At 36.9% G+C, this 22,036-nt stretch overlaps 1 protein-coding gene across 1 annotated transcript; it reads left to right on the forward strand.

Annotated features, from left to right (window-relative positions):
• The first annotated feature begins 336 nt into the window (after positions 1-336).
• LOC136811302 (collagen alpha-1(I) chain-like) lies at positions 337-19,793 on the forward strand. The gene is made up of 9 exons (XM_067067918.1): positions 337-463; positions 674-1,825; positions 2,150-2,537; positions 9,131-9,300; positions 9,493-10,650; positions 10,917-11,270; positions 17,272-17,342; positions 17,855-19,148; positions 19,374-19,793. Exons 1-9 carry the CDS (start codon positions 401-403, stop codon positions 19,710-19,712), a joined length of 4,989 nt encoding a protein of 1,662 aa, XP_066924019.1. The 5' UTR covers positions 337-400; the 3' UTR covers positions 19,713-19,793.
• Positions 19,794-22,036: the final 2,243 nt, after the last annotated feature.

Consider the following 22,036-nt stretch of genomic DNA (forward strand, 5'->3'; position numbering starts at 1 on the left):
CTATTCCCACCGAGAAAAGTTTCACCGGGCTGTGAGACAGGGGTGTTTGACCATACAGCAAGTCTTTTTAAGTTTTCGAGAAACAAGTTTTAAAACTAGAATCTTCCTCAAGTTTGCTACTGAATCATCTACCTCCATTCGGATGTCATTATAAAATAAGTAATTATGTTTTAAAAAACGAAACTACTAATTAACTTCCTCATGTTATAAATCAAACATAACAAAACAATACCTTTACAGAAAACAATAACAGCAATAACAATCATTGTTAATTAATTCTAATTACTTTGCTACAAAAAAGTATAAAAGGACAACTTTGTATAACATTTCAATCATAAACATTTGATACTAAATCTCCAAGCATCATCTCAAGAAACAGCTTGGTAACACTACAATCAAGATGAGAACTCTAGTTGCTCTTTTACTCCTTGGAGTAGTTGCTTTAGCATCTGCATCCTACTCAGTAAGTATAATCAGATTCATCTCAATTCAAATCACCAGATCTTATAATCTATAGTTTTATTCGAAGGAAAAAAAGAAATATGTTTTCATTTTAAGTCCTCATATACTCATCATATAATACTCGTCTTAGGTTTTCAAAACCATTTCTGTATGTATTCTTTTCATATATAACTGGAAAATTTTCCAAACATTTTCTTCTTCTTTTTTCCAGTCAAGATCATTTTTCGACAACTGTTGTAAACCAGGAGCCAAGGGACATACAGGACCCCAGGGTCCCAAAGGAAATGATGGAGACAAAGGAGAAACTGGAGATGTAGGACCCAAAGGACACCCAGGACCAAAAGGAAAGACTGGACACAAAGGAGCAGTAGGACTTAAAGGATTTACAGGACCAAGAGGTGACAAAGGACACCCAGGACAACAAGGAAAAACAGGACATCCAGGACCAGTTGGACCAAAAGGAGAAACAGGACCAAAAGGAGATTCTAGCAAAGGACACCCAGGACTAGTTGGACCTAAAGGAGCCACTGGCATGACAGGACCACAAGGAGATAAAGGACCACAAGGACCAGCTGGTGCTGATGGTACTGACGGAAAACCGGGACATCCTGGACAAGACGGCCCACGTGGTCCAACTGGACACCCAGGAAAAGACGGCAAACCAGGCAAAGATGGTAAACCAGGAAAAGACGGTGAAGATGGCAAGAGAGGAAAGAGAGGATTCACAGGAACAAAAGGAGATGCTGGAGCTGATGGTAAAGATGGTGCTGACGGTGCCACTGGACCAGCTGGTCAAGACGGTGCACCTGGTAAAGATGGAGCTGCAGGCAAAGCAGGACATCCAGGAAAAGACGGAAACAAAGGTGCCAAAGGAGAAACAGGAGATAAAGGACAACCTGGATCTGACGGACTTGATGGTGGTGCTGGACCCGTTGGACAAAAAGGAAACAAAGGAGAAACTGGCCCAAGAGGAAACACAGGAGCACCAGGAAAGAATGGACATCCAGGAGCTAAAGGACAAGACGGAACTGATGGTAAAGACGGCAAAGATGGAAAACCAGGAAAAGCAGGACACCCAGGACCACGAGGACCACGAGGACCAAAAGGACCACGAGGATTCAAAGGAGAAGCTGGTGATGATGGTGATGATGGCAAAGATGGAGCACCAGGATTTGATGGACAACAAGGACCACGTGGAGAGAAAGGACCACGAGGACCACAAGGACCACAAGGACCAGCTGGAAAAGATGGTGCTGATGGTGCTGATGGTGCTAACGGAAAAGACGGTGACTGTCCCAGCCTTAACTACAAAGAATGCGTCTATGGAGAATCTCCAATTAACCGTGGAATCCTCTTCCCAGATGTAAGTGACTTTTTATATAAATAAAGTTCATATAGACAATACTTCACAGAGAGACAGGCTCTTTCTGCTCCTTCTGATAATTATTCGGCTTTAAAGGTTAATTATCTGAATGATTATTCCACAATAATAAATTAGCATAATTTATTCAATGAAAATGCACAGAAGGAAACAAAGGTTAGCAATCACATATCAAAGCATACTTCTTCCTTCAAGTAGAGTCAGCGATAACCAGATAATTGACAGGTGAAAACTACTGTTATGACTATCTAATACTCTGCTATGGGAAAACTAGATCGTAATCCAATTCATTTTCTTTTTTTTCAGGCATGTGCTATTGGACGTGCTCAAAGCAACTCACGACTTCGTGTTGTTTTCAACAGCAAAATCATTTTGACTTGCGATGCCCTTACACGTAAATACAACCCTAAGGGATGTTGTGCACAATACGATATCGTCGTCGATAACGTCGTTATGTTCTCCCGACAACGTATTCTTCATGTTACCCCATACTTGACGGACAACATCAATATTGAAACTTTGGTCGTTGCACAGAAGAAACACTCCAAAGTTCAAATCAAACTTTCCGAATGCGGCAACCCCAAATTCGAATACATCAACAAAGCACATGCAGGCCAATTTGAACACAGCCGTGTCATCATTGAGGAATTGAACTTTGCCGGATTTAACGGACAAAGCAAAATCCAAAAGGCCCATTAAATTATGACGTAATCCTTGACCCAAAAACGATTTTTAACACATGTAAAAACGATTTTTTTATGAGTATAAAGTTTTTTCTGTAAAACTTTAAACAATACATTTTTAACCTTTTTGTTGATTTTTTGAATATTTTATGTTTGTATTTTTGTTAAACTTTTTAAGACAAAGATTTTCAGTTAAATATAATGAAGCAAATTAAATTTTTAATGACAATGTTTTTTTTCTCCAACCATTCTTTAAACCCCCTGCTTTTTACTCTTGTCTCCCGAATAGACGTCCCCCCGCTAATTATTAAGAGAAAAAAATCCATCCCCCCGCTCTTATTAAGACTCCCCTTGCCAATTAAATTCGAATAATTCAATATTTTATTACAGTGTAGATAGACCTTAAACTTGTTGAAATTTTCCTTTTTGTTAGTATTGGTTCTTATTTTACGTTTTCATTTGTTAAAGTTTCTTTTTTTGTTGTTGAAATTGATATCAATCAAAAAAATTATGTTTTCAAATTACCCCCTTCTTATTCCACCCCCCCCTCCGCTTATTAGAATTTAGAAAGTTTTCCTACCCCCTGCTTATTCGGACCCCCCCCCGGGAGACAAGAGTAAGCTTGCATTACTATATCAGTAAGATATAGAACATTGTCAAAGTTATCTTCCTAAAAATCATAAAAATCTAAAAATCACTGTAGGGGGGGGGGTCAGTGGGTTTACCAACTTCAAATCCCCGTCGGTCGATTTGCCTGACTGCCCTCCGGGTTATTTGGTTATTATGATGATTACTATAATTCTTACAAATCACTTTCCGTCAGCTGTATCATTTTTTTCTTTGGCTAAATTTTAAGCTCGAGTCCTTATGAAAATTGCCTTTATAAAAACACCCAAACATTTCAAATACCTAAATCCTAAAATTGTTTTAATCCAACGGAAAAAATATTTGTAAAAATGTAAGAATCACCCAAAAGATGGAATGAGATAGGAACGCTATTGATTTCAATTGTTCTTTTCGAATTATTCCTGGACAGTAATCAGGATGAACTGATTCGAAAATGGTTGAAAAGAGTCAGAAAAAAAATTAAATGTTACCCCCGCGGAGAAAAATTTACGACAGGCTAAAATCGCTAGCGAAAATCTAAACGCTGCTGTAAAAGGCTTCAGACACGTACTATCATAATATAGGTATAAATTTTTGGACTAACTTATTTCCATAGACAAAATTTTTTTTCCATAGGGCTAAGGGCCCCATTTGCCAAGACACATATTTCATATAAGGACAGTGTCTACCTATTGCTACATCAAGATCAAGCTGATCATAAGCAAAAAAATGTTTCCCTTTTCAACTTTCTGACCAATTTTGCTCCACATCCGTGTCAATCCAATGTGAAAATAATTGTGAATTAAAATTGATGATTAAGCAGACGATATCCCTCTTATTTAAAAACGTTACGTTCTTACCCATGAAATTTAAAACACTTAATCTCAAATTGGGCCATAATCTTGCGATGAATATAAATTGATTGAACTAAACAAAAAGTTAAAAAGTTAGGTGGTCAGGCAAAATTCATTGCTCAAGTCAGATGTTAGAAATTTTCCCGTCAATAAAGCGATTCTTTGGCGTGTCGGAAGAAAAATTCTAAATCTGGTGTCAGATAAATCGAAATGAGTAGCAAACCTTAAAATTCTTCAAAACAATCTCACCAAGCAAGGTTTAATTTCTAGGTTTTCAGGTAACGCCCTTCTCACAGACCCACTGGGAACCCTTCCCACTGTAAAAATTGGCCAAAATATCGTCTCCGGTGGAAAATTATTCACCAATTTTTTCCCACTGAAAATAATCAAATACACCAATTGTCATTGTAAAATAAAATGCTATTTTCACATCCCCACTGAATTTTCTGACTTGAAAACAAAAGAATTTAAACTCCCGGGCATAAAAAATATAGGAGTATCAATACCCATTGAGTTTCAGTTCGTTAGTTTTACCCCCACTGACTGAAAAAATCCTCTGGGGGTGTGAGAAGGGAGTGTAAGGTATAGAAGGTGCGACAGGTTCCCGGTGGGAGGAGGTACTTAGGCAAAATTGGGAACGGGGACTTACCGCTGGTGAGGGTTCCTTTTCTAACTCCTGAAGATATCTGGCAGGGTCTTAAATTTACTAATTTTTAGGATGTTTATCTGACAGGGTCGACTTTTGGTAATCTTTGACAATTTGCAGGATGGAAATTAGAAAATTTCTCAATTTTGCGTCTACTTTTAGTCATTTTGGCCACTTTTCAGGGGCTAAGATGGGAAATTCTTTCGATTTTTCTTTCTGACTGGGTCTCAATTTTACCAGATACTCATATCTGACAGAGTCCATTTTTCAAACTCCAGTGGCATCTCTTCACCAGCCGTCAAGGTCAGTGCCCCCTCCCCCCTGGGGACAGGTTCCCTTATTCGGTCCACAGTACCAGATTTAAAAGGTTTCCAGAAGTTAATGGGGGAAGTAAGAGCTTATGGCAAATGCTAAAGGTAGATTTCAATGCAGAAAAACTATCAAAATTATTATTGTAACTATTTTAGGATAGCTGAGAAATTTAGAATCTAAGGTAGTTAATCTTAGGTAATATCTAATTAATTTTATCCTTAATAGTACAAAAAGACTGTTCAAACACAAAGTCAGAATTATAAGTTAATTTTCCGAAAATAGACATCCTAGTCATCCCCCTTCTTCTTCAATAATTATTTCATCCGAGCACGCGATATCTCAATAAAAAAACTATAAAATATTTATTGTTTCACTTGATTAAGGAGATGAAAGTTTTATGACCAACTTGTTGTGTTTCCTTAATGGAAACTCATTAGTGTTAGTGCAGGTGTATTATATAATCGGATATTGGCATTTCTTCTAAACTAATAACCGGTCAGATCAGCTCATTAGACGTTCTATTGTTCACTTCATAATTCATTTTAATTACCTGTCGCCCCTCTCAGCTTCATTTTCTTACTTTCCAATGTATAATTTATGCTAATTACTCCTCGGTGTAATTTATGCTAAATGTGTCTTCCAATTGTTTTCGTAAGGGAAGGGGTTTGCTTTCAATAGAAATCTCTGGGTAAAGCCTTTCTAATTTTTAAGCTACCTGATTTTGAGGCATGTTATGTTTTGGTTGGTAATTTATTCCATGATTCTTTGAAAATGATTAATTGTTTTAGTTCAAATGAATGAAAAAAGCTATTTGCAATATTCAAGTTATAAAAATACATCTTGTAGCCAAAACACTGCTTCCCTCAAACACTAAATCTTCCTTAGAATAATTTTTGAAGTCTTTCTTTCCTAAATTCAAATTTAAAGGATATCATCTAACACGTATCTCCTACTCTTTGCTTGCACAACATTTTAAACAATAGAGCGCCTCGTGCACAAAGTTTGAGAAATTCGTTTGCTTATTTTGCCTTTTCAGCATAGAAAAGCGCGCCTCGTTATTATATCATAAAGATTATCTTTAATACTGAGCTGTAGAGTCACCTAAAAATGTATTCTGAAAGCGGCATATATATTCTCAATACAATTTATATAAGATCCCACCTTGGGAGGTAGGGAGTATTGAATACAAAAACTGTGTAAACCAGACCTCTAAAACCTAAACCTCACTCAGAGAGGCTAAGTGACACTTTCTAACATTTTTATTTTACTTAAACAGGTATAAATCGGGACCTTTATTGACTTTTATTGTTTTGTAGAAATCATTTTAAGGTCTACATAACGCCTGCACTTTTTGTCTTTACACACGATCAGTTTCAAGACTTTTGAAAATATTTTTTAAGTCAAAAACTTAACTGAAAATCATTGAGGGGGGAGCATGGCCTTGTTTGGTTAAGTTAAGAATCAACTTGGATATGATCCAAAAGATTTTTGCGGAACGACCGTTTTGAGGGCGCGAAGCGCCCGAAAGGGAGTGTAGCATCCTTTCTCTAGATCTGGGCGTGTGGCGTAAAAAATTTGTATATGCACGAAATTTTCAAAAAAAATCGTCCGGTGACATATCGACTTTGCTTCGTGTTGGATGGGATCAATTTTCTGTAGCACTATTAAAAGTATCTGTTTTGTAAAAATATTTATTGCAATAGAATATGATTGATATCAAAAGTATTATAAAGTAAGACTTTTGATTAAAATTGCAACTTTTGTACAATTAATAGTAAGAGTGTCAAAGCTTTATCTCCTTTGCTTTTTTCCCGCTTGTTCCAGATGTCTGGGCCCAGCAGGGCCCAGTCATTTTTTCTGCGTTTCATTTTCAAAACAACAAAGATGGCCCTGAAAACCAACGAATCTCTTCGGTTTTTGAGGTGCATGCATTAACCTTTGGATTGATTATGGCCCATTGAAAGGTAAATCTTCAGTTTTTTTCACCTTTATAGTTTCAACTACCTTTGGAATGTTACATTAGTACTTTTTCTTTGTGTTGACTTTTTTGTATTAAATTGGATTTCATCTCATCATAAAACAAAATGTTTTTTTCTCGGCCATGTGTTTCATGGATATCATATGGCCATCTTTCCACAGGCTTATTTTTTATTTCGTGTGTTTATTCAATTTTACTCTAACTATAATTATTTTCATCTCTTTTCTCTGTCTTCAGGGTTCAGGTGAAGGAGCTTGATTGATGTAATGGGTGACTTTTAACTACCGATCGGCCGACTGGCTGAATCAGCAGTGTTTCAGAGTTTTGGTGGGTGAACGTGCACAACAAAGAAGCAGCATAAAGCCAAAATATACATAGCATTATGACTGTATAAACAGATTGTGATTGATGGAGAATAATAAAAATGGTCCTGACCTGCTGAATATAAATTGTGCCAATTCCATCATGTTATTCCGTGCAATGTTTACGAGACAAAAGAGAAGACTGTACTGGAAAGCAGAATCAAAATGATAATTACTAGTTGCTATTTTCGTCATTGAAGATTTCTTCAATATTTATTCGATAATGAATGGAATCATTTTGATTTGCCTTGATTGATTGTTGATTCCATTATCGCTTGCTGACTCTTGAGAGATTTTTGTTTAACATTGGAGCTTGATCATCATCAATTAGAATAATGCCGATTTATATTTGTACGATACAGTAAAGTGATAACAAAAGCATGATTGATGACTTTAGCCCAAAAGACAACTTAAATGATAAAAGTACCGATATGTTACTTTTCTTTTGATGCTAGCTCGAATATATTTTCAAACAAGATATCTTTTACAAAAAAGTGTTTTTTACTGGCAAATCAACTTATATTTTCATAACTCTTTGACTTGTTGGGATTGGGTTGTGCTTCATTGTCTAATCGCACGATGAGTTATTTTTTCTTATTTGGCACCCCTTCATAGAGAGGAATTAATCGTTGTAGATAACGCTTATTATTACCGCCTAATAATAGTAAAGGCATTACTTTAATATACTTATATGAATTATAGAAGTTTTTGAATTTTATTCTGCAAGGCAAGGTTCTTGAAAAAATTAGTTTGGACTGGTTTGGATTGATTTTATAAATGAAATATTGGGAACATCTTTTTGCCGAACACACAATATCGCAAAAATAGACTCACAAAATAACAAAATTTCATCACTCAAAAAATGTCACTAGTCTTGATAAGTTACTGGAAATTATTGCTAGGCTGCTGATTCCTTTTCGGAAAATTGATACTACATTTGAAGTGAATGATATCATAAAGAGGTAGCACATTTTAAGAGATTGTTATACTAGGTTCTAATGGCTGAAAAGCTCAAGAACTTCTTTCAAACTACGCACTATTTTCTTTTAAAATTTTGAAGTAAATGTATAATATAATTTTTGAATTGTTGATAAATTTGTCTTTGTAAAAGTTTTATAGAGAGCTAAGTAATTGTTTCAAAAACTCACAAAAAGGTGGGATAAAAGTCTTTTAATTTGTTCAGATAAACTACCAGCCTAAAGCCTAATGTAATATCTTTGTTGTTGGTCATTCAGCCATTGCACAAGAAACATGTGTGTTCTTTTTTGTCACTTGCACTCTTTTTTATAAGAACCAGTAAATATTTTTAAAAGTTTGGCTGTCCTTTTTTGCACTTTGAGCCTGAAATTGTTTTTGAATTGCTCAAAACCCAACGTATTTAATTTTTGAGCCTCGTATTGTTCTTATAAAATTCTTATAAAAAAGAAAGAGTTGAGTTGGAAAACATTATCAATAAAAGTTTGACTTATAAAAATAATTTGTTAGTGTCGAAATTTCTTCGCTTTGCGAAAACGGAACGGTCGTTCCGCAACCCCTTTTATGTTGATTTTTGCATATTTCGCTTCACTTTTGTAAGGAAGAAGGAAAGTTGTAATATTTTGCTGACCGAATAAGATTTCATTTCCCTTTAAATGAAAAATGTTCCAAATAGAAACAAAGTTGCAAACTTCATTCAATGATAGAGCAAAAACATTCGCCTTCGCAAGGAAGTCCGGATACTAAAAAAGCTATAGAAAATTAATTAATACCACTGTCAATCATATGACATAAACAAAACTACATAATTATCTAGAACTAATAATCTATTGTTTAATGGTTTTATGACCGGATGCTTAATGACTTTCAGAAAAGTATAAAAGGAGCAGTTTGGAAGTGGAACATCACAAATTCAAAAGCTCACATCGAGACATATTCACTACTAGGATAGTCTCAAAAATTGAATCAACAACAATGGCACGTTTCGCCTTACTCGTATTAGCTACATTATGCTTTATCCACGCTTCATATGGTTGGGATGTAAGTGTCTTAATATATTTTTCGACTTATCGGTTGTATTATTTCTTCAAAGAACTGAATTAAGTTGAATTTTAGCTCATTTTGTTTATCATGAAAAAGTAATTAAGAACGGTTTTAAACTAAATTTAAACTGAGTCCTTTTCAAGTGTATTTTGATTTTATTAATAATCCTGACTTTGTTCTTTTCTCCAGTTCGTCCAACAATACAGAAATTGTGATCACTGCCGTGGCCCCAAGGGAGACCGTGGAGCCACAGGAGCTGACGGTAACAAAGGAGCAACAGGACACCAAGGACCCCGAGGACCAAAAGGATCAACTGGATCACAAGGAAACAAAGGAGCACAAGGAGACAAAGGAGCACAAGGAGATGCTGGAGCTCGTGGCGAGAGAGGAGAGCCAGGAGAGCCAGGAGAACAAGGACCAGTTGGACCAAAAGGACCAACAGGAAACAGAGGACCTGCCGGAGACTCCATCCCAGGAGACAAAGGACCAAAAGGACCAACTGGAGATAAAGGTGCTACAGGCCCACAAGGACCCAAAGGAGACAAAGGAGATGCCGGCTCTGATGGTAAAGACGGTAAAGACGGCAAAGATGGTGCTGATGGTCCAAGAGGATTCAAAGGAGCCAATGGCGAAGATGGTGCTGACGGCAAAAACGGTGCTGATGGTAAAGATGGTGCCAAAGGAGCCACAGGACCCAAAGGACGCGACGGTATGAAAGGAGCCAACGGCAAAGATGGTGCTGATGGTGCTGACGGTGCTCAAGGACCAAAAGGACAAAACGGTGCTAATGGACAAGATGGTGCTGATGGTGCTAACGGTGCTAATGGTGAAGATGGTGCCAAAGGAGATACTGGAGATCAAGGACCACAAGGGGATGCTGGAAATGATGGTGTTCCAGGAGGTGCCGGACCACGAGGACCACAAGGAGACAAAGGAGACAAAGGAGCTGATGGACCAGCTGGAAGAGATGGAGCTAATGGCGCTAAAGGAGCTGATGGTGCTAATGGACAAGACGGTGAAGATGGTGAAGACGGTGCTCCTGGTGCCCCTGGTGCCCCAGGACCAGCTGGACCAAAAGGACCCAAAGGAGATGATGGCAGGAAAGGAGACAACGGCAAAGATGGTGAAGATGGCAAAGATGGAACTGATGGTGCCAAAGGTGGTCCAGGACGAAAAGGACCAGACGGTGACAAAGGACCAAAAGGAGACAAAGGACCAAATGGTTCTGATGGTAAAGATGGAGCTGACGGCACAGATGGTAAAGATGATATCTTTGTCCGAAACTACGTTCAATATATCTTCGATGAAAAGAAAACAACAGCTTCCAGCTTCCCAGAACTTATTGCTGTAAGTATATTTTCTCCATTAAAACTTCTAAAATTAATAACCTTGAAAATCGTTTCCAGTAATTAGCATACATTATCATATCTCGTCTCATGCTGAACTGATTTATTCGTCAAAAGTGCATTCGAAGGAAGTGAGATCAATTGGCATAATTAGATGAACTCTACTTATTTCTGTGAAGATAGCTTTTGTGCGAAAAAGATAACCTATACATACATTTCTGTTTCAAATCGACAAATATATGATTATTTTTCTCTTCTTCTCAACAGTCATGCAGCCTCATCAAGAAATCTGCTCAATCTGGAATCCGTGTCAGTTTCAATGCCGAAGCTCGTCTCGATTGCCCAGTCCACGAATACTGTTGTGTCCAATACGTGATCAAGGTCGACCACAAACAATGTGCTTCCATTCCAGTTGCAAGATCAATCATCGGTTACGGATACCCCAAGACTCTCTTCAGTGACGATATCACCGTTGAAGGAACATGCCAAGGATTTGGAAAAGGATCTCGCAACATCGAGGTTCATGCCCAAAAATGCTGCAAGAAACCAGGTGACTGCAAAGTCCTCCCAAAGAACCTTTACACTGGTTCCCTTGATGCTTCTCGTGTCTTCGTTACCGAAGTCTAAGGATCTCAACCATCTGACAGCGCTGGTAAACATCAACATGATTGAAATTTCCAGCGCTAACAAACAGAAAAAGGACAACCAAATATTTTTTAACCAACTTTTTAAAAAAAGCCCAACTTTTTAATATTGTAAACATACATCAAATTTTTAACTTTTCCGTTTTTTTATTGCTGATTTTTAGTTTATACCAGTTAAATTTTAATTTTTTACAAACGTTTTTGTTGTTTTTAATAAATGCAGAATGAAAAATAGATAAACAGATTCAGTTATTGTTCACACTACTCCAAATAAAATCAAATATTTTTCGAAACTTCCTCTTGATACCTAAAGTCTGTCAAAATTTGAAATCTATGATATGATGATTTTGAGATTATAGAATTTGAAAATATATAAAACCTCATTTAATGCGTCTTTAATTGTAAAATTTGGTATAGATATTGATATAAGATTTTATCAAAAGTCAAAAAGTTTCAGAGTGCTAAAACACTCTTAACAAAAGAACATTAGCAAACAGCAAAGAAAATTTTTTGAAATATTTTACCCAAAAACAATATTCACCATTTTTACACCCTTGCAATAGACTTTTTCTTATTACGACCCTTGTAGTGCACTTTGGGAAGCCTGAAAGACGTAACCTTAGAGACCGCACCTACATAAGTGACTTTACTTCAGTGACCCCCCCCTGGGTACCTTCTCTTTGGGATATGCTTTGCTGAAATAAAGCAGGCTTGGAAGAAACTTTTTCTATTATAAGGCTCTAAGGATAATTTACAGAGGGTTTCTGCAATATCACTTATTAAATTTCAAAGAATTATCTTGAAGGGCCGACTTTTATGGTTGCTTTTGCTAATTCTTAACATAGATTCCACATCTATAGCAGGGTGCATATTTCGTCTATCACATCTATCAGAACCAAAGTTCCGCACAACAAAGATCAAAAGCTTGTCAATTAGGATCCCAATTATGTCTCTCAGGATTTATATCTAACCACCTCTATAATTCGTATTTTTCTGTAATTTTAATAATTTTAACTAAAATGTCGGTCCCCTCAGCTGGGGAGTGGTATAAATTACCCCGGAGGAGGGGGTACTACCCTTGCCAACTAACAGGGGTGCTCTGCTGAGGTTCGAAAAATGGACTCTACGTGGGACTCGTTTTTTCAAAAACTTTGCCGAAATTTGCAAAAAAAGTGACCCTGAATGGGACTGAAATTCTAAAATGTTCTAAAATGTTCTACTTTTTTCTTCATATTTTCCAAAAAAGGCACTCTACGAGGGACTGATTTATCTATTTTGGTGTTTTTGTGACCCTACCTGGGCCTGGTGGAGGTTAAAAAAGGTAACCTGACCAGGTACCTTTACCCTAGTACCCCCGGGTAAAATACTCTTTGTCTCTCTAATTCAAATAAAATTATCCTCCCTTGAACATGAAACAAGAAAGCCTAAGCGGCTTAAAGGCCCAGCAGTGTTGGTAGTGTCAACATATTTTCCGTGACAGGGTCGCCATACAACTTAATTTACAGGATTGATTTTTTTCGATATGTAGAGCAGGTCGAGTCGGGCGAGCAATAAAGAATTAATTTTTCTGAAATAAGTATCTCCATATGATTATAAAGATTTGACCATATCAATTGGAGGTATTAATTGTTTGTGGTTTTTATTTTCTTACGCATGCGCACAATAGTAATTCAGATAATTCAATTTCTAGCCTGATAATACACCTTTTCGACCGTAGCCGCCAATTGTCGCGTGGGAATTTTTTACCACCCTAAAACCGTCCCAGTCTTTTTTTCGATACAATTAACAATAGAAAAAAATGACTGGGACGGTTTTAGGGTGGTAAAAAATGCCCGCGCGGCAATTGGCGGCTACGTTCGAAAAGGTGTATTGTGCGCATACACGTTTTTTTTTTATTAGAACACCTAAAATTTGGCTGAGCCTGGATGTGCTTATTTTTTTAGCAATTTTCAGCCTAAAATGTTCTTAAATGCGTTCTTAATTTTCCAGACTCCTCTAAATCGACAATATCATGCAAAATAAAGAGCACTTAAAATTGGTAAAATTTGGACAATATTTGACTCTCGATTTTAGAAAATCCATCTCTAAAATCATACCCTAAGTTCAGTTAAAACTGCTTGAAAAGAGGAAAAAATTGTAGTTTCTTGTCATTTTTTTCCAAACTGAGGCTGGGCATGTTCTTACGATGTTCTTAATTTTTCAACAAATTTCAGCCTCAATGTTCTTATAAACTAGGTTCTAATAAAAAAAAACGTGTAGGCCCCGAGAAAGTCAAATCTTTTCGACCAATTGTGTTTTAGAGAGAGACAGTCAACTGTATTTCCAACCTATAAGACCTACAAGATGATTACAATTATTCAAAATATTAAAAGTTCCACAATGTAGGTTTTGGGACATAATAACAGAACCCCAGCAGAACGTTAATCTGCATAGGGGGAAAATTCCTCCTTCACGAGAAGACGTAGCGAAATGATGGATAGACATTTAATCAAAAATATATTTTTGAAATATATTTTTGATTAAAGAAGCTCTAATCCTGGTTGGTTTTATCGAGCACTCTTTAAACATGATTTCACCTCATTTGATTGATGGATATACATTTATAAAGTTCTTCTTTTTCAACAACAGCCGGGACACTGAGACAGGGCTAAAGATGGTTGAGATGGTGCTGATGGTGTAAAAGATGTCAAGGACCAAAAGGACGAAAGTAACTCTGATCTAGTTTAAGTGTACAGCCGAAGTAAAACGGGATTCAAAAACTAATTTTACAAACTTTTTACAATTTAATTTTACAAAGTATCAGCCCTGCCAGATAATCGGTTTTTATGGCTTTCCTTTTCAGAAAATCGAAAACTCATCAAGAGGACATTTCAACCTTTGCAAAAGGAAGTTTTAAATGGTTTGTTTTTGAACTCTTTTTTCATATATGAACTTTGATATGAACTTTGATCTAACAAGCATCTTTTATCACACCACCAGTGCTAGGAAAATCTTCACATATTCTCTTATAGAGCCCCCCCAGTCGACCCTCAATTCACGTATTCACGCACAAAATTTTGCCAATTCACGTATTCACGCGCGAAAAAAATCATTTTCACGTTCACGCGCCAATTTTTTGCTTTTATATCTTTGGTTAAAACGATTGTGACCTTGTTGGGCTATATATTACCTTTTTATGGTTTCCTTTAAGCAGTTTGACCTATTCTTATGCCAAACATTTTCGTCAATATGAAGTTTTCTGCAGTTTTGTGACCTTATTCTCGATAGGGTTGACCTTTTAAGGCATTTTTTACATCTATTTGAGCTTAAATAAAGCAATGTTTTAGGTCTGCCGCGCCAAAGTTACAAAGAACTACCCTCTTATTTTAGGGTGGACTTTTGGTGTGGGATTTTTTTCCTCGCAGAACCTTAAGAAGTCTTTTTTAATTTTAAATCGAGGTTGGGGCAATCATGGTTTGAGAAGCCGTATATACTTCAAAACAAGCTTCGAAGACGTGGAGCAGTAGTACAACCAGAGGACGCCAATTCCAATGTTTGACCCCTATCTCATGGAAGGAAATTTATGGAAGACAAAAACATTTGAATTTTTCGACAATTTTCGCTCTTTTATGACGGAAAAACGGCATTAACACGCTATTGTTAGCCAAGTTTGCCTTGTTTGGTCACACAATTCTTTTGAAAATTTTGATTTTATTTAGCACTGACCATTTGTTAGCAAAGATCGGTTACGACGAGCGACGTACCCGGTGCGGCGTTCCAAGAGTTTTGCTCAAGAGAAAACTTTTGAGATTTAGAATGTCTAGATTGCTTGAAAACGCATCATGGGCATCCATTATCTATGAGGATTATTTTTTAATTGTTCGATGCTACATGTATACAAGATGTTTTAGAACTACCTACTTTGCAAATTATTGAAGGAGCAAAAATCTTCTATATTAACGCGGTATCATTTTTTGTATTGTATTGTAGTAGAATATGAGTGACTACGGAGACGAAGACGACCATTATTAAACGCTGACTATGCGAGCGAAGCGAGCAAAGAATACTTTACAGATTTATGTTTGGATTTTTAGAGTTTCCTTGTGTTTTAGACAATGATTTGCTTTTCACGTTCACGCTAAAAATCTCAATTCACGAATTCACGGTGGAAAAATCTTATTTTCACGTTCATGCTGATATCCCAATTCACGTATTCACGCGCTAAAAAAGTCCAATTCACGTATTCACGTCAGAAAAAAGGCTTATTCACGTGTCACGCCAGCCCCTGGGGGAGCCCCCTTATATGAGCCCATCTGGCACGCAACGTTGCTTTAACGTTTATCTAACGTTCACAACGTTCATTTAACGTTAGATGAACGTTGAAACAACGTTGTGTGCCAGCTGGAAGTGATGATACCCTATTCTCCTCACATGACATGGTGATCCAGGCGTAGGCACCTTCATTTTCCAAGTAAACCAAAGGGCTGAGCGGGAGGAGATATGCTTTTACATAAATGTGGCTTTTTTTACAATGTTACAGAAAAAGTAGGCGTAGTGGTATAGTGGTTATCGTGCTTGACTTCTGTCCAGGAGGCCCGAGTTCGATACCCACCGTGGCACTACAATTCACTTGAAAAGTGAATACTCCTTCGCACGGGTCAATCAATGCCATGTGAGGGGAACTGGGTACCATAACTCTGTCTGTTTGCGCTGTGATTCCTACTCCATCGTGGGTAGGACCCATTCCGATGCATCGGAAGGCATATCTATTTATCTTACTGAAAAAGATTGGCAAAGGCAAAGACTGCACCTTAAAAATTCATCTCCATTAGAAAAATGAAAAGACACTATGAGAGATTAAATTGGATTTTAATTTGTAAATAAAAGAACTGAACATGTCAAACCAATGAAAATGAGTGATTTTCCACCCCATTTGCCTTTAGCCCTTTCTATTCCCAGAATCACTTAGGCAGGGATGTGAAGATTTTTCAAGCAAATATTCGTTTATCCTATTTTTGCATTGATGTAAAAATTCTTCATGAAATAGAATAATTATCCAATATCAGGCAGAGGGTTAGGGGCTGGTATAGATTAACCACCTATATTTATGTTCCCAGAGGGATAATATATACATACCATTATGGCGGTTGGAACTATTAAATTAGATATAAATTAATTGGACTTTTATTTTCAGAACAGTGTATATAACATATGCTACCTAATTTAGGTTATTAGTAAGGTTGACCCAGAATATAAACACCCATAAGGAAGTTCTTCCAGAGAAAACGCCTCTTGGAAACACGTAACAAAAACAAGCAGGCGACGACTCTGTCTTAATCTGTATGACCTTTGCCAAAGAATGTTATGCTGCTAAATTTTATAATTCCACTTACTACTGGCAACGGGAAAAAATTGTTTAAGTTTTTTATTGGTTGAAAATTTCCTGTTTCCTTACGTCTCCTGCGTGACGAATCAGTTTTCTTTGAAGAAGATTTTCTTCGAACATTGAAGGTTCTGGAGTCATAGATTTGCTTCCAGTTTAAACTTTTTTTTTACAATTTTAATGACTTCTGGTCGTTAATCACTTTGTCGTCGAAAATCATAATTTAGAGGTTATATAACCTCATTATAAAATATAAATTATTCCGTGCCAATTATTCGAATAGGGGTTTCCCTTTCATAATTGAAAATTATCGTTTTAATTATGTTCACCTGTTTTTGAAGCATACTGCATACATTAAAATACTAATTTTTGTCAGTAATTAAAATAATTAAAGTATCAAGGCGCGGTTAGGGTTTGTTTGCGAGTATCAATCATAGTTTCTTGAGTTGTTTATCATAACTTTTTGTTCTTCATTTTGAAAAATCAACCAAGCCCTATTTTCTCTGGTACGAGAAAATACGAACCAAGTAAAAATACCGGATTTTTAGTTCACTCGTTCAGCCGTTCTTACACAAAACAGTATTACGCTATTACTGTTCTTTTCTGGTAATCTTAGACTCCCGCACTGCGAAAAAGAAAGAAGCTAAGGTTTTTAGACTTGGACCTTAAAAAGTATCTACCTGGAGGGTAATTCTAGAATAATCTCAATTTAAAAAAAATCAACTTTTACCATGAGGGACAACCAGTATTGAGACTACACTAAATTAAACTGGTCTTCTAAATTGGCAAGTAGAGCATAAAAGAAAATTCCGAAAAAGGAATACCACAGTGAGAGTTTGTATATTGAATTTCAGGAACGAAGCCAGCAATTATAGGAGAGGGAGGTGTGTCAATCTTTTAATCGAGATTAACTGATTTTGACTTGAAAATGTTAAACTCAAATTAAAGGAAAAAATCTTTTACAAGTTCTTTCAACCATTCTTCTCATGAGGAAGTTGTATAGAAAGTCCTCTATGTAATTATATTGAATGATGAGACATGTTTAATTCAAAAGTGAAACTGTATATTTTAATCAAAAACTCATTATCTCGTAATTACCTTTTCCTGCATAAAAAACAACAGTGCTTAATTATGAAAGGATATTACTTATTGTTTCTATTGTTATCAAATTGTATATAAAGGCAACTCTAATCTTTCAGAACATCATTACAACTTGTAGATCGAACAAAAAACGATCTCAACAAAAAACGAAAATCCAACATGGCACATTTGAAATTATTTCTATCACTTTTGTTCTGCGCTATTGCAGTTCAAACTGCTGCTGGCTGGTCGAGTATTAGACCAAGACGTCTCCAATGTTGTGCTAGCTCTAAATACTACGTTGGCGTGTCAAGAACCAAAGGTTTGACCGGACATCCAGGAGCAAAAGGCAAAGATGGAGAAGATGGGCATAAAGGGGCTGTTGGACCAAAAGGACCACAAGGAGACCAAGGATCAAAAGGAGCCACTGGACACCGTGGACGTCGTGGTGATGTAGGACCAAAAGGACCAAAAGGATTCCCAGGACGTCGAGGAGATCAAGGAGCTGATGGTGAACAAGGACCACAAGGACACCAAGGACCAAAAGGACCAACCACCAAAGGACCAGTTGGACCACGAGGAGATCGTGGACACAAAGGAGCCAAAGGACACAAAGGACCAGTTGGACCACGAGGAGATAAAGGACATGATGGCAAAGACGGTGAAGATGGTACACCAGGACAAAACGGAGGAGCAGGACCAAAAGGATTCGCAGGACACGATGGTGCCAATGGCAAACCAGGACAAGATGGTAACCCAGGACAAGACGGAGAACAAGGACACCGTGGACCACGTGGAGATAAAGGAGCTACTGGACATCCTGGACAAGATGGTGAAGATGGAAAACCAGGACGTCAAGGTCAAGCAGGACATCCCGGACAAGATGGCAAAGATGGCAAAGCAGGAGCTAACGGAAACAATGGTGATGATGGAGCTAGAGGAGATAAAGGACCACAAGGAGCACCAGGAACACCAGGTAGTGATGCTGGAAACGGACCAGTTGGACCAACAGGTGCTGATGGTGAAACAGGAGATAGTGGACACCCAGGAGCCGCTGGTAAAGATGGTGAAGATGGTGCCGCAGGACACCCAGGAAGAAACGAAGACGGCAAAGACGGTGCTAATGGACAAGATGGTAGCCCAGGACCAGTTGGACCAGTTGGACCAGTCGGTAAACGTGGACACCCAGGAGCAAAAGGACATGACGGTAAAGACGGAAAAGATGGTAAAGATGGTAAAGATGGTGCCCCAGGACACAAAGGTCCTACCGGACACCCAGGACCAGTTGGAGATGCCGGAGATGCCGGACATGATGGCAAAGATGGTGCTGATGGTAAAGATGGTAGCGATGGTGAATGTGTTCCATTGAACTACGCTGTTTGCGCTTCAGAAGATTACGATATCGGAAACATGGTAAGTTAATCTTTCATTTCAAAATTGATTGTTTTTTTTTCAACAAAGATAATTCAATTTGGTGATTTTTCTGCTTTATTCAATAATCTGACGTTTAAAAAACACCCATTTTCAAAAGCATGGTTTTGTCTTTGAAATTTGACATTTTCTTTTTGAAAGTAATCTTGCATTTAAGTATTTTGAGGAACGTTGAATTAAACTATTCATACTCTTTTTCGTCATCAGAAATGCTCATACCGACCAAAACGAAGAGGATCTCAAATCCGAGTTGTCGTTAACGTTAACGTCGAATATTCCCAAGGATGTGCCAGATGGGAGGTTACCATTGGTGGAAAACAATGTAATTCCAAATATCCACTCCGAAGAACCCGACTTAACCCAACTGAAGATTATTACAAGGATGATTTGAACCTTGAAGGTGTCTGTGATCGACCAGCTGGTGGACGTCCAATTGATGTTGTTGTCACTGCCTCTGGATGCAAAGCTGGTGGATATGGTGCAGCCAAGAGAATCATTACCGGACGTAGCTCCACACGTATCTTTATCGAAGAATTGAGCCATTAAATTGTTCATCCATGACGATTATGATTTGACTACTACAAAAAACGAAATAATGACAAAACGACAAAGAGACTTTTTAATAATGTAGATTCAACATCTATAATATCGATTATTATTTTTATAATTGATAAAACGCCAAATCCCACAAATTTTTGTACAAAAAATTTTTAACCTTTTCTTTTTATTTGCCCCTTTTAAATATATTTTTAGTTTTATAAAATTTTTATCAGTATTATTTTTTTCTTTTTTTGTTAGTTCATTGTTATTTGAACAATAAATTTTTAGCAAAGCATTGAAAATGACTTAATAATTGTTATCTTTATTCATCAGACCCTTTTCCAAAAAAATCACAAAAATATATTGGAGGGGTTTATAGACTTCAAGGCTATATTCTAAGCTCTATTGGAACATTCTTGGATTTTTGGATCTTCAGATTCTAAGCTTCTCAGTCTTACGTCTAGCGTTAAAGTTCTACCCTTCCAACCTAATTTAGAGCGCTTCCACATCGTTTGTGGCTATAAGACTTTGTGGGGATTTCTCTTTTTTCTCAAATATTATGACTTTGATTATAGAAATTACCGAAATTTTTGTAAGAAAAAATTTTTCACTGATTAATTCCTGACTAATTTCTTTTCTAGTTGATATTCCTAGCATTACGTTTATTCCAGTTAATATTTCCTTATTATTTCAACTTAAGCTTCTCAGTCTTACGTCTAGCGTTAAAATTAAGAGTTAAAGTTCTACCCTTCCAACCTAAGTTAGAGCGCTTCCACATCGTTTTTGGCTATAAGACTTTGCGGGGATTTCTCGTTTTCTCAAATATTATGACTTTGATTGTAGAAAATACTTTTGTAAGAAAACATTTTTGCACTGATTAATTCCTGATGCTTTTTTCTTTTCTATTTGATCCTAGCATTACGTTTATTCCGGTGAAAATTTCCTTTTTATTTCAACTTAAACTTTAAAAACAACCCCTTCAAACAGTTTTTGTAGAATTCTTTCAGGAATTGAGTATAAAAAAAATAACAGACTGAAACTCGATAGAGATTGATATTCCCATGTTTCTTTTGAAATTTCATTGTTTTAATGTCAAAAAGTTCAGTGGAGAGTGAAAAAGAGCACAGCATTTTCCATTGAGGGTTTTATTAAAGGATTCAGTACAAAGCAAGGAGATTCGAATGTGCGAAATGCATCACAGTCACGCCAATATTATTAGAGAAGTTCAAAACAAGTAAACAAAGAACGACCAATAACAAGGCAACAAATACTGGAGGTAAAGAGAAAGATCAAGATGAGCAATGTGTTTTCGCTAGACTGGATAGACTGGAGAAGAAGATCGACGATCTTGTAAACAAAGATGATGTCGATAAAGGATCCAAACAACAGCAGACATACGCTAGCATCGCTAAAGATGAGCTAAAGAAAAAAGACCACGATATAGAATCAAAGCAACAACAGACATACGCTAGCATTACTAAAGATGAGCTAAAGAAACAAGAGGTAACGATCAAGAATTTCATCAAAGAAGAGAAAGAAGAAGAACGATGGTTAAACTTAACAAAGTACAATATCATTGTTCACAACCTCGGAGAGAACAAACATGAAGACCTAGAAGAACAACGTGTAGGTGATAAGGATTATGTTGAAGAAGTTGTACAAAACCAAATGGGATTAAAGGTAAACATCGTCAGCGCAGAAAGAATAGGAGCTCGGAAGGACGAAATGTTCAAAACAAAAAGATGGCGACCCTTGAAAGTCGTGCTAAAGAACGAAGAAGAGAAACGTCATATTCTGGCATCGGTCCACAAATTAGAGAAAGACGAATTTAGAGTATCCGACGATTTTTCGAAGAAAGAACGCGAAACCATCAAAGAGTGGCATAGGAAGGCAAAGGAGAAAACAGAATTACAAAAGGATGGCAGCTGGATATATAAGGTTAGAGGAAGTCCTCGGACAAAACTCTACTTTAAGAAGATCTGTAACAAACCCGTTACTGAAAATGAAATATTGTAAAGACGACTGGTTAAGAGGCCCACCGTGCGCCTACAACTGTAAAATTGTAAAATGTTAAGCATGATTATTTCATAGAGGTCGATAGACCTGAGAAATATATTACTGTAAAAAAAAAAAAAAAAAAAAAAAAAAAATTATTTTTAGTAATACAAAAAATAAAGAATAAAATTTTCCAATGGGGACTTTATTTCGGTCGATTTTTCCAGTGGCCAGGGGGTCGCACTGGGTCTGGTAGAGGATAGATGATGTTTTAAAAACATATAAAATGCCCTAACATCATATCTTTCTTACAAAATTTTTGTAGATAAAATCAC

The sequence above is a fragment of the Clytia hemisphaerica genome, unplaced genomic scaffold (genome assembly GCF_902728285.1).
Source record: "Clytia hemisphaerica strain Z4C2 unplaced genomic scaffold, Clytia hemisphaerica genome assembly, whole genome shotgun sequence".
NCBI classification, from domain to species: Eukaryota; Metazoa; Cnidaria; class Hydrozoa; order Leptothecata; family Clytiidae; genus Clytia; species Clytia hemisphaerica.